Source organism: Protopterus annectens, chromosome 13.part0 (genome assembly GCF_019279795.1).
Source record: "Protopterus annectens isolate FY-2018-M chromosome 13.part0, PAN1.0, whole genome shotgun sequence".
Classification (NCBI taxonomy): domain Eukaryota; kingdom Metazoa; phylum Chordata; order Ceratodontiformes; family Protopteridae; genus Protopterus; species Protopterus annectens.
Window position 1 is genome coordinate 158,801,567 of NC_056747.1, and position 17,364 is coordinate 158,818,930.

Consider the following 17,364-nt stretch of genomic DNA (forward strand, 5'->3'; position numbering starts at 1 on the left):
CAATGCTAGTTGAAAATCCATTTCACTTCTCTCTTGTTCTTTGTTTTGCTCTGTTTCAAAATTAGTTACCTTCACAATAGGGGTGTATCTGTCCCTCCTTCCCCTTTCTATTTCCTGCCTTACTTCTTTAACCAGCTTAATGGGGTATCCCCTATCCAAAAACATTTTCTCTAAAAGTTCACATTCTATAAAAAAATCATTTTGTGAACTTGTCATTCGACTACCCCTCACAAATTGTCCCTTGATAATGTTCATCTTGCAGTGTAGGGGGTGTGCACTACCATAGTGTAAATAATTATTACAATATGTGGGTTTTCTATACACCTTAGTCTCTAGTCCATTCCCCTGCTTATATATTTCTAAATCTAAGTATTGCAAACTTTTGTCAGATACTGTGTAGGTGAATTTCAAAAACTCAGTGGTTTTATTTAGGTAAACCATAAATTCCTGGAACTTCTCATATCCACCACCAGTCCAAAATAGGACTATATCATCCAAAAATCTGCGATAAAGTACCCATTAGGAGCTGTACTGTGAAGTTAATACATGCTTCTCTTCCCAATTAGCTAATACTAAGTTGGCATAAGTTGGGGCACAGGCAGCTCCCATGGCTACTCCTTGTGTTTGCCTAAAAAATTCCCCATTGAAATATAAAAAGTTATTCTTTAAAACCATTTCCATTAACCAAACATTCACTTGTTTTTCATTGTTGGTTAAATTCCCATTTTCATATAGAATTTCTTCAAACATATATGTTCCTTGAGTATAGGGGGTGGAAGAGAATAAATCAACTACATCTATAGTAATAAATAATATATTTTCTATACAATTAACTCCGGAAATAACTTTTAACAAATCCCACGAGTCCTTTAATATATGCTTTCTTTTTATAGAATGTGAACTTTTAGAGAAAATGTTTCTGGATAGGGGATACCCCATTAAGCTGGTTAAAGAAGTAAGGCAGGAAATAGAAAGGGGAAGGAGGGACAAATACACCCCTATTGTGAAGGTAACTAATTTTGAAACAGAGCAAAACAAAGAACAAGAGAGAAGTGAAATGGATTTTCAACTAGCATTGACATTAGAATTCAATGCACTTAACAGTAACATTAGAAGGATATTTTCCAAGGAATGGGACAGATTCATTAATATTACAGATATAGACATATTAGAAGGAATTTCAGCAAAAATAGTATACAAAAATGGTCAAAGCATTAGAAACATTTTAGAAAGTAAGAATACCAACACCTTACAGAACGTAAAAAAGATGGGCACTTACAAGTGTGGTAGATGCACACAATGCCCTTATATTTTGAACTCAGATAGGTTATACATAGCAAGTAGAGATAGGTGGATTATTAATAATAAGAATTATTACAATTGTGATTCCATGGGACTAATTTATTTAGCTACCTGTGTGATATGTAATTCTTTCTACATAGGAAAAACAGAAAGAAAATTAAGAAGAAGAATATATGAACATTACAATGATATTAAGAACTGTAAGGATACAAATGCTCTATTTAAGCATACTAAAGAATGCACAGGAGCTAATTTTAGATTTACGGTGTTAGAACACACACAGAGAGATATAAGAGGAGGTCCCTGGGAAGAAAAGATTGAATATAGAGAGCTCTGGTGGCAGTTAACACTGGAGGCTTATAATTCACCAGGATTGAATGAATATACAAGTATTATACCCACCTTGAAATTAAGGGCAGCTAAATTATAAGGGAAAATGAATTTAAATATATTATTAGAAGTATTGCATTTATTTATTTATTTATATACAATATTTTTATCATTATTATTTTTTAACAATTTTAACTGTGGAATGATATTTTAAATACATTATGTGAAAGTTTTATTGTTGAATAATATGAATTTCCGCTAGGGGTCAGCCTAACATCAAATCTAAAAATATACATCTGATTTAGTTGTTACTATTTTTTAACATGTATAATAATAAAATTGATTTTAAAAGGGTAACTTATAAAGTATATACTAATAATGTATTGAGTTTTTATAGGAGCTAGGGAAGTGATTGTTTTTGAATAAACATACAAATGTACTCGTAAATTTGAAAATATCTTAATTCATGAACATTAATTGTTTCATTGGTCAGGGTATAAAAGGAATGTGCTAACCTTATGATTCATCTGATGAAGTCTGATACTGCAGAGGAAAACGCGTGTGTTAACAGCATTAATGTTTCAGTGTAGTGTTGTTTTATGTTTGGAGTTTAAGTGGCTCGAATAAAATAGTGTCTTGAGGCAACATTTTTTGTTCTCCTCTCTTCCATTGGATTTTTTTGGCGTTTTGGTTGGACTACTATTACACCTGTTAAACCACTGCTCACCTGCAGGCATACATACTCAGCTTGTTAGAGCACTGCTCAGCTATGGGCACTTATAAAATATTTTATTTTTTTAGTGTGTCAGAGTTCTTCATAAAACATGGCCCATTTCATTGCATTTTACTTAAATTATAATTGTATATATATATATATATATATATATATATATATATATATATATATATATATATGTCAGGGGATTGTTTCGTGCTTATTTCACTAAAAATAAAAAATGATGTTGTTGGTGCTCGAACCGTGACTGCCTCCTCTTTGGCCGACGTCTCTACCGCTATGCTATTACTACTTGGCTTATTTTGCATATTTAGAGCTTATATGCTTTTTCAGTGACCGCTAACTGTGGCTGAGCGAAGGGCACACCCGCGCAAACGAGCGCAATTACGGACAAACATTTCTGAAATAAAAAAAAAAATTAAACTGTTAATTTTACGTTTTACTTTTCAGTTTGGTTACTAGTCTGTAGGGCCATGTGTGCTGTTGTGTTTCGTGACATTTCCGCGGACTCGCTCGTGGGAGTTTCTTGTTGGGACTGTGATTCTTCTGGGGGCGTGTCCCTTTGCAGATCTCCCAATGCGGACACGCCCCCTACTTTGCTACACGGACCGTGTTAGCCTAGGGTGTGATTCAGCATGCCCTCATGAATATGCATGGCATCCTGACATCACCCCGTTTAACTGCAGCCTCCATGTAAGACTTGCTAACTCTTACACGGAGGCTTCGTGAATCCTACCCATAAAGTAAATAAAACTAAAACAGATGTTACAATATTAACTATCACCCAACACATGACTTTGTACAAAGCGTACCCTTTTTTGTAGGGTCATGACAGAATGAGATACTTGGGAATCTGTATGAAACTGGATTTTGAGGAAGCAACTGTGGAAAGAACTTACTCAAAAGATAAGATAAAACTATGTAGTGTGTTATTTATGGACACTGATAAGTTAGAAGCAAGTAAGATGATTTGCAGCCTATTTCTTTATGTAGATCAGGCTCACATATATTGACAGAGAGATCAGATATGAAAGAATATGAAAAAGGAAATTAAGGAGTTTCAGTAGGATAACACAAGGGAAAAGTGAAATGGGAAAAAATATTGACAAAAGAAAATGATGGTTTGGGACTTCCACATCTGAAGCCATATTACAATATCACACAACTTAGATTAACACATTTAATTCAGGATACAGAATATATACCCAAATAGAAGAACATGATAGGCATAGTGTCCAACAAGCTAACAAAAGGCTCACAACCAGGCATCTGGATAACTCTAGGAAATGAATACAAAGAACAATATGTATAGCCTTAGACACACAAAAGTATTAAGCAAGTCTTTATGTTTAAAGGAAGTTAGACCTTGGAAAAATAGAATACGACCAATAAGTTATTCAATACATAGTAATAAGAAAGTCACAGAACAGAATGTCCTGAGCATATGAGGTAGAAAGAACAAATAAGAGTTTTGGAAAGCAGATAATAAAAAGGCGATGATGTAATAAAATGAAATAAAGCTAAATATTTGGGGGGGGGGTACTGAATTAAGATCACCTTATGTATACAAGTCTAATATTAGAGTTCAAGGAGGATATGCAGAGGTTGGATAGTAATTTTGTTAAACCAGATTTTACAACTGAGGCAAGAAAAGCAACTGCAGACCAGGAAAGAACACCAAGTAGAGTATATAAGGTAATTTTAGACTTGAGAAAACTATACAGTATAAAAAGATAAAAAATAACATGGAGCAAACAACTAAATAACACTTACACCATATAAACTACCAACTGATTCTAACATGAGACATACATCCAAATCCAGGGCCTAACACTATGCAAACTACCATAGCTAATTAAACCTTTTCATCTAGCCATCTACCCACTACTAGACCAAAAAACAGCCTACTCATTCTGAGCTTAAATATTCGAAGTATTAACAATAAGGTACACTTATTGCATACACTACTTTCCACCTACTCCCCTGATATATTATGTCTGACTGAATCCTGGCTAAAGCTCATTACACCAGATGAGTTCCTTCCTACTGGATACAATGCACTACACCCACAACAGACCATCTAAAAAAGGTGGAGGGCTATCATTACTCTACAAGAACACCCTAAATATCACCACTATTAATCCACAAATCCCTTCCTTCAATAACTCTGAACTCCTCCTAGCTAAACTCAAACTTAGCGACAAAAAGTGAATCAACATTATCACATGCTATAGATGACCAGGTAACAACATCCCTAATCCCAGAAGCCTTCCTACAATGGACAAGTCAAAACCTGCCTCAGGAAACTATAATTTTCGCTGACTTTAATATAGATTGGAACACATGTTCAGCTATTAACCGCACAATCCATATCAACCTCTACAGTTTCTCACAAGTTATCCATATCAACCTCTACAGTTTCTCACAAGTTATCCAATCAAGCACTAGACTAGACTAGAAAATGCAAAAATCAAAGAGCCTCCTAGATGGCATCTTGATAAATAAGACCAAAACCTCTTACAAAGCAGGTGCCCTCCCCCAGACTCCCTTAGCGACCATCAACCCACCTTCTTACTAAAATTCAAAACTTAGGGCGACCCTACCCCCATATTACAAACAACCCATAACACAAAAAACTTTGACCCCAACAAATTCAAACTCGAGCTAAAACACCATAACTGGAACATACTAAAAGTACTACCTCGAGAAGAAGCCATAATCCATTTCAATAACACTTTCCTAAAAATACTAAATGCCCACGCTCCAGCCCGGTCCATTCAACTCAAAATGAAGACAGCCCCCTGGCTTACCAGACAGACTAAAAATAGAATATCAGAAAGGAACAAAGCCTGGTATTACTGGAGAGTCACAAAAACCCCAGCAGCTAAGGAACAATTCCAGAAACTTAAAAATGAGACAAAAAAACAGTTCTACTAGATAAAAAAAATTATTTCCTACAGCTACAAAACAAACATCACAACAACTGCAAGAAATTCTGGGCAGGAATAAATAAGCTACTCCACCCTGGCAGACCCTCTACCCCACCTCCAACCTCCACTAGTGAAATCACAAATATATCAGACACATTTAACAAATACTTCATAGAAACTATTTCTAATCTTGTTCAAAAATAGCCTAAGTACACAACTAATTACCCAGAACCTGAAGATAGACCCAAAACAACCTTCCAATTTCAACCCATCCCTACCAACTACGTCAAAAGGTTGCTATCCAAACTTAAACCTACTACACTAGCAGTAGATGGGATACCTGTTGAATACCTTCAGAAAGCTGCCAATGAACTTGCCTTCCCTCTATCCATCCTTCTAAACAGATCTATCTCAAAAACCTCAAAACCACACATCTGGAAGACCTCCTATATTATCCTACTTCATAAAGGCAGTACCTTCATCGACCTCACCAACTACAGCCCCATAACCATTCTGCCTCCACTAGCTAAAATGCTTGAGGAATGTATACACCACCAACTTAAGCAATAACTGCTTAACAACCAACTTCTCTCTCCTACCAAACATGGATTTCAGTCTTCTCATAGCACAACCACCAGCCTACTCTTTAACAAACCTCATCACCCAAAACCAACTCACAGGCAATCTAACCTCGGCCATATTCTTGGACCTATCAAAGGCCTTTGATATGGTCAACCGTCTTAAACTAGTACAAACCCTTACTGACCTTGGCCTTAGTAACCAAGCATTACCTTGGATTCAGAACTATTTACAAGGAAGACAACAAGCAGTTCAGTGGGACAACAACCTATCCACACTGATATTCATCACCACAGGAGTCCCACAAGGTTCCATTTTAGGTCCCCTCCTATTCTCCATTTTCACCAATAACCTCCACAGCATCTGTCATGATGCAACAGTTATACAATACGCCGACTCAACACTTGCCTGTTCAGCCAACGATACACAGAAACTCCTCTCTATAACCCAAAAAGCCTTCCATACCACTGAAAACCGGTTTCTTAAGAAAAACCTAATACTAAATCCCCCCCAAAAGCAGACAATTGCTATTTACACCTAACAAATCAACCACAATACCCAGCCCATTTAATATTGTGTCCAGGGATGGGACTGTCATCTCCCAGATACTTACACTAAATTTCTAGGAGTGACCATTAATGATAACCTCAAATTTGCTCAGCATATAAATCAAACCATTAAAAATATCCACAAAAAACTGGGCAGTCTATATAAAAATAAAACATTTCTAACACAACCTGCTAGGATAACAATTGCTCAAACTCATCTTATTTCCACACTATTTTATGCCTCACCCATTATCACCAACTTACCCAAAACTGAAATTGTCAAACTCAACACCTGTTTGTTACAATCAAACTGCAAAATTTCCTGCCAGTGCCCCCTACCAAGCCCACCACTGCCATTCCCTAAAACAACTTGGCTGGCTTGAATTCCTTAATCTTCTAAACTATCATCAACTTTCCTCTGCCCATAATCTCCTACTACTCCCAGACAATACTTCAGTTCTGGCCAATCTACTAGAACTACAAACTAAAACTAGACAACTTTGCTCTAGTGGCAAAAAATTAATCAAGGTCACCAAGACCAACAACACAGCAGAAGACTCTCTCTTCCCTAACTACATAGGCAAAATTTGGAGCACTGTACATACTGCTACTACCTCAGCAGACTCAAAGATTACATTTAAAAGACTTCTGAAAGAACACCTGAAGCACACATGGATATGCACATGTGCTCCACCTGGCTGGCCCCTCCCTACCTTCTCCCCTTTCTCTTGCCCTCTGACTTCAGCTTCATCACCAAAAGAATGCAACTTCTCTAGCTTCTATCAAGTTCCACCTCTAATTCTAACCCCTTAGTCAATACCCGTATCCACAACACTTTTCTTTTTACACCTGTACTCTTACTCTATACTTAAGCTACTTACGCCTCCTGCTTTTCTTACTTAACCTGTTATCCAATTTCCCATCTCTGTCCCTTCTCCTGCTGCTGTACTCCCTACTAGGTCTAATCTTTGCTGTCTTTGTTGCTATACTCCCTACTGTGGCTAACTTGTTCACAAGTCAACCGTCTTCTTCTTTCGGCTTTTCCCGGTTATGGGTCACCACAGCGGAACTCCGGTCCGCTAATGATTGGCAGTAGATTTTTACGGTGCCGAGGTGCCAGCTCGACTCCCAACCTTCAACGAAGGCATGCCTATTTATGCATGTCTTTCGAACATGACTCGACCATGGAGAGGACATGCAGACTCCACACAGAAGGCACCCCAGCCAAGAATCGAATGGGAGAACCTCTTGCTGTGAGGCGACAATGCTACCGCTGCACCACTGCGGCTTATGCAACCCCTAACAATGTTCACCATTATGTAATGCCTCAACCTAAAACTGTAAACGATGTGTTCAGTCTATGTAAATAAGTTAAATATCAAGCTTCAATGCTATGTTACCAGTCAATGTTAGGTTCGGTACTATCTACGTAAATTTGAATGCTTCTGTATATACCTTATATTTTTCTTAAAATTTAACTGTGGAGCTTTTCTCACCAGGCCTCCGATGAAAATGGACATGCATCCAGTTGGACTTTCCTGGTCAACAAATGTAAAATAAATAAATAAAGATAATGGAGAAGAAAATACTTTGATCCTGGATATGCAACTAAAATGAGAACATTTAGAATTTTTGCATGGAAATGTTTGAGTAAATCTTTCTATACCTAAAAGACTTGATAAAAATGTTCCTGCAGAAAACAGGCGTATGTTGGAGATGTAATGGTTCAGAAAGAGGTTCTTGGGAGTATGTGCTTTGGGAATGACCAAAAAGACTTCTACAATATACTAAGCCTTAAACCTGGTAGAAATCATAACCTCAGTATAGAGACATTTTCTTTGAGTTGGTATAAAATAATACAGTAACATGATGAAAGCATAACTATCTTTAGAGCTGATAGAGACTATAAAAACTATAACTAGAGAAAGGAAAACCAAAGATAAGCCATTAATAAGAGAAGTGATAATGATTCCAAAGACTAAAAATGCAAAATTAGGAACTATTAGAGATCAGAAACAGAATTTCATAGTAAAAAAAAAATGGGTTGTAAGGGATGCTGCAATGGAATTTGAGCTTCAAGAAGATGCTGACACAGAACAAAGTACTTGTGATTTATATATATTCAGTAAAGTAGATGTGCCAATCTTCTTTCAGCTTTTCCTGGTTAAGGGTCGCCACAGCGGAACTCTGGTCCGCTAATGATCGGCAGTCGATTTTTATGGTGCCGAGGTGCCAGCCCAACGCCCAACCTTCAACGAAGGCATGCCCATTCATGCATGTCTTTCGAACACCACTCGACCGTGGGGAAGACATGCAGACTCCACACAGAAGGCGCTCCAGCAGAGAATCGAATGGGAGAACCTCTTCCTGTGAGGCGAGAACGCTACCGCTGCACCACCGTGGAGATGTGTCAATAAAAGGGAAGAAATCAATGGTCCAGTTGCTAAGACTTGTAAAACAGTGAAAATAAAACAATATAGCCAGTAATTAATATCTGATCTCAACTTAAGTTGCAGACAGTTAATTTGTGTGTTTAGCTGATTTTATTTAATAAGCAGTATTAAATCAAGTATGGAATCAAGACTAGCTAGGACAGCTGATGGCGATATGCCTAATGATGGCAAGTTACTGAAAGGTGAATATAAGCACTGGCAGTCTGAAATGAGGCTGCTATGTTAGTTATGAATAAACATATAATTATAAAATGGTATAACAACAACCAGTACCAACATAACAAGTGCACCATGCATAGGGAATGCACAGTATGTCAAAAAAGTGAGAAATGAGATAATACAATATTTACATTGTTCAAAATATCATGGAAAAAGCTGCAGAAAGAATTGTGTGACTACCATAAGCTGGTCAACCTGCAGTGGAAAAATTAACAAGTATTACAACTGTTTTTTAAAGTATGAGGCATTTACCTGATATTAAAACAGTGCCAAATCCAAGTTTCAGGGAAATACGTTCTTTTCCTCTTTACAGCTCTGTCAATATAAATATTGTAAAAAGCTATATTAAAGTTAAGTCACACTTGGAAAAAAAAACAGTGCAAATCTTAATTCAAAACAGTAAAGATCAGTGCATGAAAAAAGAAGTTATGTACTTACCATAACATTCCATGTGAGTTGTTTATCTTACCTTTAGTCTCACTGATGGGTTCGGAGCAGATTCTCGGCTCCGACATGGCTGATAGCAAAGCTCAAGGTTTGCCAACAGCTCGTGACCAAGCCCCTTATCCCACAATGCACTACTGGAATTACCTCAGATCTTGTTTGCTGCAAATATATATATATATATATATATATATATATATATACACACACACACACACATACATGTACCTTTATCCTACTCTAAAAGGGAAACACTTTCCAAAGGAAAGAAGTACTGAGGAGCCAGGAAAGTACTAGCCTCTAAGTCTATTGTCAGCCAGGAAAGGGAAGGAGGGAGGGACATGAGAATAAAGGTGAAATAAACAACTCACATGGAACGTTATGGTAAGTACATAACTTCTTTATGTGAAGTTGTTAAATCTCGCCGTTTATTCTCACTGACAGGTAGCGTCCCTAGCACCCTCAATCTTGGGTGGCTCATGGAAGTACATTTTTCAGTACCGTGGAACCAAAAGAAGACCTGTCCCTGGAAGCCTTATCTACTTTGTAATGTGTGATAAAGGTATGAGGCTTAGACTACTTGGCTGCAGCACAAATATTGTCATGGGGCAATTTAACTTGAAAGGCAGAAGACGTAGAAATGGCTCTGGTAGAATGAGCCTTAGGTTTGTGTGTCAATGGCATGCTCGCATTCACATAAACCAAGGATATATAATCTGATAACTATTTAGATAAAGTTGTTTTAGCCACTGGATTACCTTTTCTGGCTTCTGAGAAGGATACAAAAAGTTGATCTGATTTTCTAATATCCTTAGTTCTGTCAAGATAAAATCTGAGCTGCCTGTGTACATCAAGTTTGTGCAGCATGTATTCCAATTTGTTAGAGTGGTTGGGAAAAAAGACTGGCAGCTCAATGACCTGATTGATATTGGATTCAGAACAGACTTTAGGCAAAAATGAGGGGTTTGTTCTGAGAGATACTCTCAAAAGAGGGGAGAATTATTTGAGACAGTATAAAGTTCAAATTCCAGGGAGAATAAGGAATTTTAACATGAGGTCTCATGTGAAGAACACCTTTAAGAAAAGTTTTAGATAACTTATGGCCCATAACATTCGAGCCACCGAATCCAAGGTGGAAATTTGAGATGGCAGCTAACTGGACTCGAACTGTAGCAGCTGCTGCCCCTTCCTTAAAAATCTTTGTCAAAAACTCTAAAATGGACAACAGCGGAGCTTGGAAAGGGTCAATTTTCTGTGTGTTGGCCCAAATTGAAAACCTTTTCCACTTACTGCAGTATAATTTCCTGGTGGATGGCTTGTGTGAAGACAAGAGAATTTGTGTTGTATCTTCTGAAATTGAATGAAGCCTGGCAATTAGGGGAAGTGGATTAGCCAAGCAGTCAAGTTTCAGGGACTGCAGGGAAGGATGGAGGTCCCCTGACGGGGTGCGTCAGAAGGTCCGGAACTGGGTCCAGGATCCATGGATCTTCCAACAGGTGATGGTGGAGAAACGAGAACCAAATCTGTCGAGGCCAGTAGGGGGCTATGAGGATAACAGTCCTTCCCAGCGATTTTGCTTTCTGTAAAAATCTGGGTATCAATGGGAAGGGTGGGAATGCATAAAGGAGACCCGGGGGCCAATCGTTTATGAGTGCATCTCTCGGGGGATGTCCCGAAGGTGGTATTAGGGCAAAGTAGCTTCTGCATTTTGAATTGATGTGGCTGGCAAAGAGGTCGCAACAAGGCTGGCCCCATTTGCAGTAAATCAACTCCACAACCGGTTGTTTGAGAGACCACTCGTGAGGGAGCAATATCGGCCTGCTTAGCTTGTCTGCTACCACGTTGGATTTCCCCGAGATGTGCGTTGCTAACAGAAAACGCTGGCACACAGCCCACTGCCAGACCCTGAGGGCTTCTCGACAAAGGGGTAAGACTTGGTTCCACCTTGCTTGTTCAAGTACCAGACTACTGACATGTTGTCCGTCTGAATTGCAATAGTTCCTAGAGGAAGAGAGTCCTGAAAGTATACTGCAATGCCAGAAGTACCGCTCTCAACTCCAGAACACTGATATGCAGATGTGACTCTTGATCCATCCATGTGCCTTGGGCAGTCTTTCCCTGAAAATGCCACCCCCTCCCCACCCTATCAGGGAAGCATCCGTGGTCACAGTGGCTACTGGGGAGGGAGAACAAAGGGTCTTCCGATTGTGACATGAAGGGACGTCAACCACTACCGAAGGTCTCTCTTGCAAGAATCCGTGATGAGAATCATGTGGTGCATAGGTAGTTTCTGGTAAGACCACTGAGCAAACAGGAGCCATTGAAGAATTTGCATATGCATCCTTGAGTGTGGTATAGCCAGGATTGCTGCCACCATCAAACCTAGCACCTTCAAGACCTCTGCTGCTGTAGCTTTGTTCTTTGACACCAGTGAGCTGACGTGTTGGCGGAGAAGTGAGACTCTTTTGATTGGAAGACGTAGAGTGATAGTTGAGGTATCTAACTCTGCTCCTACAAAAACGGTATGCTGCGATGGCGATAAGGCAGACTTTTCGAAGTTCATTGTAATGCCTAATTGATGACAGAGTGTCAGAGTGTATTGTGTTGCCTGAGTCAATTGATGCCTGGTGGTAGCGGTGAGGAGCCAATCGTCTAGGTATGGAAACACCTGGAATCCTAGACGCCTCAGGTGAGCCGTGACCACTGCCATGCATTTGGTGAACACTCTGGGGGCTGTAGTGAGACCAAAGGGCAGGGCTCAGAACTGGTAATGATTGGCTCCCAGCCAGAAATACAGGTGATCTCTGGAGCATCTGTTCATCTTTATGTGATAGTACGCATCCTTGAGATGTATGGAGCACATCCAATCACCTTTTCCTAGGAAAGGAAGAATGGACTGAAGCGTGACCACTCGGAACTTCTTTCTTTACGAACTGGTTGAGTCTGCTGAGGTCCAAGATAGGTCTCCAGTCCCCTGTTTTCTTTGGTACCAAAAAGAATCTTGACTAAGTTCCGAATCCAACTTGGTCTGCTGGGGCTGGTTGGATGATTTTTTTTCTAGCAATTTGTGGACCTCTACGATTGTTTGTTCCCTGAGACTGGGTGGAACATCTGGGATTCTGTTTACAGGAATGGGAGGGGAAGAGAACGGTATGAAATATCCTCTAGAAATGATGCTTTGTACCCATGTATCTGATGTTATGTTTAGCCAGGCTTCTGGGTACAAAGACTAGCGACCCCCAACTGCCTCCAGAGCCGAACAGCCAGGCCCCCTTTCAGGGGCACTGGTAGGGATGACCAGAGAACTGACCCCTGTCACCCTGTTGCTGCGAACCCCCTCTGTCGCTGGGGCGGCATCTTCCGTTTATAACCCCCTCCTCTGCCTCTAGAGGGGGTTTCTCCACGTGTGTCCTGAAAGGCTCCCTGTGCTTTTCGGAACCACATTTTCCCTCCCCTAGGGCCCTTGGGGTAGGGCCGAGTAGGGGGTAGAAAAACGGACTCCAACGGCAGATAAGGTCTTGCCTTCCTATTCACACCTGGTTAAAGTTTCCTTTACTTTAGGCCCAAACAGTGATGAGCCATCGAATGGGGTGTTGATAAAGGAAGACTTAAAGGGTTCCGCAAAGGAACAGAGACGCATCCAGGCTTGTCTTCGCAGAGCAATGCCCGAACTAGTGGCTCTACTCGAACCATCAGCTGCATAAGATATGAGATGCATGGATGAGTTCACAACTGAGTTTAGGGTAGCGAGCTGTGTGTTGACTTTGTCGGCAACCCCTGAAGCTACCGTACCCTGGAGAGTATCTCCTAGCTCTTTCAGGAGATCTCTTTGTAGTCTCGTAAAATGGGTTAAGTAGTTCAGTGATCACAGAGAAAATGTCGCTGAACTAAAAACATGCATTTCCCATATCAATCCATGATCCTAGAATCTCTGTTAGGAGGATGGATAGATGCGGATGTTTCAGACACTTCCTTTTTGGTGGCTGCAGCTACCACCATGGCATCAACAGGCACTCCCTTGGTCAAAAAGGGCTTGTCCACTGGAGCAGACATGAATTTATTTGGCTTACGAGGGACAGGTTCCATGGTCTCCGGTGACTCCCACGTCTTACGAGAGATCAGGTCCATGAGCTCGTCGTAAGGCGGAGACACTCAAGAAGTGGAAGGTTGAGACCCAAAAGCCTTCAAGAGCACAGACTTGTCCTCAGTAGGGGTCTTGGACTGTCAATCATCCCGCTAAGGATCTCTAATATCTCCGTAAAGGAGATATCCTCAGAGGGGGATTGAGGGGACCCTTCTGACTCATCCAAGTCCGTGTCAGATGTCAAAGACTCCTGTGGGGAGTCTAAGTGCCTCCTCTTGCACAGTCTCTTCCTGGGCACCTCCTCAGTGGGGGGATCGGGGCAGGTCTCAAAAAAGCAGGGGTGCAGACACAGGAGCTTGAGGGGAGAGGGAAGGCCGAACCGATGCTGATGTCTTGGGAGACAGGACTCTCCTCATAGCATCGAAGGTGCCATGGCTCCGACGAGAAGGGGTAGACGGACCCGAAAGGACCGCACGATCCTCCCACACCGAAACCATGTGCTCTGAGCCCGAGGTAGGAGCTGAGCTCATCCGAGCCAAAGCTCCGAGAGGAAGAGTCGGCACCGACAAATCGGTCCAACTATCCTCCCCGGACCCGATGGGAGAGCGTCGGCTCCTAGAGACCTCGGTCAGCGCAGAGGACATCCGAGTAGATGGAGCCGATAACACCGGTGCAGGTGTCGGCTCCAAAGGTTCGACAATCATCTGTTCGGATTCCTTCAGCTCCGAGGGTCCAGTACGGCTCAGAGGAGTAGACAAATCCGGTTCAATGGTCTTCGACACCGACAAAATGGTCAGGGCCGACAACAATTTGGCAAGTCCCAGTGCCTGTAAAAGCTTCTGCACTAGCCCATCCATGTCCAAATCTGAAAGGCTGACTGAAGACTTAGATGAATGAAACGAAGGTGGTGACTGGAGCAGAGGAGAAGAGAGAACCTCAGAGACCGGTTCCAAGTCTGGGAGCCGGCCACGAATCAAAGGGACACACTGTTCCGAGGTCTCTGGAACCGATGACCCTGTACCCTCTGAAGTTCTTGCCTTTTTTGCAACTTTGGGATCCGAAGATGTTGAAGATTTGGAAGAAATGCTAGCACCTTCCTGGCTACTCAACACCTCAGAAAAGGAATGCTACAGTAATTCCCTGTCAATTAGCTTCCTCCTCCTCTCCAAGAGGACTCTTGAAGAAAAGGAATGGCAAATTGCAAGTGTCTTGAAGGTGTTTATCCCCCAGACAGTAAACACATCAAATGTGTCCGTCAGTGACGGACATTTTCTGCCCACAATCTGGGCATTTCTTGAATCCCGATTTGGGATGGGACTTTTCCTTGTCATCCGAAATACTCTCAACAGTACAATACAAAAAACAGTATACTGAAAACTAGTAGGGTGAAGTCCTTCCTTTCTTCGTAAAGACCCACACTAACTAAGGAAAGCAACTAAGCCCACACAGGGCACTATCTATGACAGAGTTAAACTATAAATTACAAATACAGGGCTAAACAGGCCCACTGAGAAAAACCTGACTAGAAGAAAATAGTGATTATTAACTCTAAATAGGGCTAAAAGGCCCACACAAAATGACTAGGCCAACAGGGCACTAACTATCACAAACTACTAATTCTATTATTATAATTTTAACACTAACACCCAAACTGTATATATGAACAATATCTAAGAGAAAAAAGAAGATTTTTATCAAAAACTTGCTATTTTTTTCACAAATGGTCCGAGCTAGCTGGATCACCGAGATCTCTCTTGCTGCGGCAAACCAGATCTGAGGTAATTCCAGCAGTGCATTGTGGGATAAGGGGCTTGGTCTCGAGCTACTGGCAAACCTTGAGCTTTGCTATCGGCCATGTCGGAGCCGAGGATCGGCTAAGTACCCATCAGTAAGAATAAATGGTGCGATTTAACAACTTCCCATTCTATGTTACAATGCTGAAAAGGTATACATAATGTTTACAGCCACATTCAAGTATAAATATGGTGAGACAGCATTTTCTAAAAGACATGTCTGTCATAATTCCACATGGTAATACTTAAAATATTTTATCCTGTCAAACTGATATAAACTTGTGGAAGCTCATATCAAAAATGAAAATAAAAAGTGCAAAAACAAATAAGGTTCAAGACACACAAAGCCCTGATTATGACCCAGACAATCATGAACTGAGCAGCAATCTGTGTATTGGATGACTCATCAATACCAGCTCAACCATGCTGGATAGGGTGGAATGCTGCACTGTCAGCATATAATAGTAGACAACAACAAGCAAACAGCCAGATGAATTGGGGGCATGTCAAGCTGTTCATGGCAATTTACATGACAGTCAAGTAGCACATAGGCATAGTGGGAGAATGGGAGAAGTGTAGCAGACCATCAATTATTATGAGACCCATATCTGCTGTAAAGACAGAACCTTAAGTAAGTAGGATGAGGTAGACATCATGAGTTGTGGGCCTGCTGAAGTAAAATACATGCAAAGGATGAACCATCAACTTCCACTGCTGCCAAGATGATATCCCAATCCAATCAGATCTCACCTCCCACTGTGAGCCTCTGTGAGGTTGTAATAACAGAGGCAATGCATGGAACTGATACCTATGTGGAAAGATGAGTAGCAGGTATATAAGGAAACAAAATTAAAAGAAAAAAAAAATATATAGAAAAAAATGGACTGAAGTATTACACATTCCCAGCTCTTCTGATATATTCAGTGAATAAACTGAAGGGATAAGTTTATAAGTTGACTTCAGAGTGTAACTAGATATGTATTCTTCCCTGTGAATTTTACAACTCATTATAACCCCTTCCCATTACTCCTTTCATCTTGGTGCATTCCACATATGTATATATAAATGTGCCATATATTCTTCATGCAAGAGTATGAAAGATCTATGCAGTGTTTGGAAGAAACAGATGAGACTTCTTTTGTGCACAGGCATTATATATATATATACATATAACAGTACATATGGTGTTGCTGTGTAGGAGTTTATGTACACACACACACATATATATATATATATATATACATATATATATATATATATATATATATATATACATATATATATATATATACATATATATATATATATACATATATATATATACATATATATATGTATATGTAAACACACATAAATAAATACATAAACACACACAAACACACATCAATAGATTCACGATGTAGCTCCTGCATGGAGAAGACAAAACAGGAGCTTGGCAAAAAATATATAAATACCATTAAGACAAATGATAAAAACAATATTCTACACAAGCATAAACTACAACTTTTCCATTTTCTATGTTGGATAGTGTGACAATGACATGCAGATGTGAAGATTACAAATTCATACTTGAGTAACAATAATTAAAGTGGCAATTTGAAATTATGTGCCAAAGTTTTACTTGGCTTAAATGAAAATCTAAGCATTATGGGTCTTTTAAAGTTAATATCATTTAGTTTGTATATACGAGTATAAAGTTTTAGGAAATATGTTTTACAGTGAACTTTTTTTTTTTTAATATGATTATGATTTTAAGAAGAACATACATAAAACACTTTTTAAATATTGATTGCATTTTTAGTCAAGTGACACAAGACTTTATTCATAAGAATTAATTTCAACATATTTTTGCTATGATGGCATCTCTGTTCATATTTTATGTGAAACCAAAGTAGTTATTTTTTATACCTATAATGTTTTTTCTACTAGTTTCATTGTTTTTTTTA

At 39.8% G+C, this 17,364-nt stretch overlaps 1 protein-coding gene across 1 annotated transcript in view; it reads right to left on the minus strand.

Moving 5' to 3' along the window:
- The window catches only part of CPAMD8 (C3 and PZP like alpha-2-macroglobulin domain containing 8), a 7,231,600-nt gene that overhangs the window by 4,552,465 nt on the left and 2,661,771 nt on the right, over positions 1–17,364 (minus strand). The window contains exon 16 of the mRNA XM_044054766.1: positions 9,350–9,412. Within this exon, the coding sequence (XP_043910701.1) occupies positions 9,350–9,412 (63 nt within the window). The remainder of the gene's footprint in view (positions 1–9,349; positions 9,413–17,364) is intronic.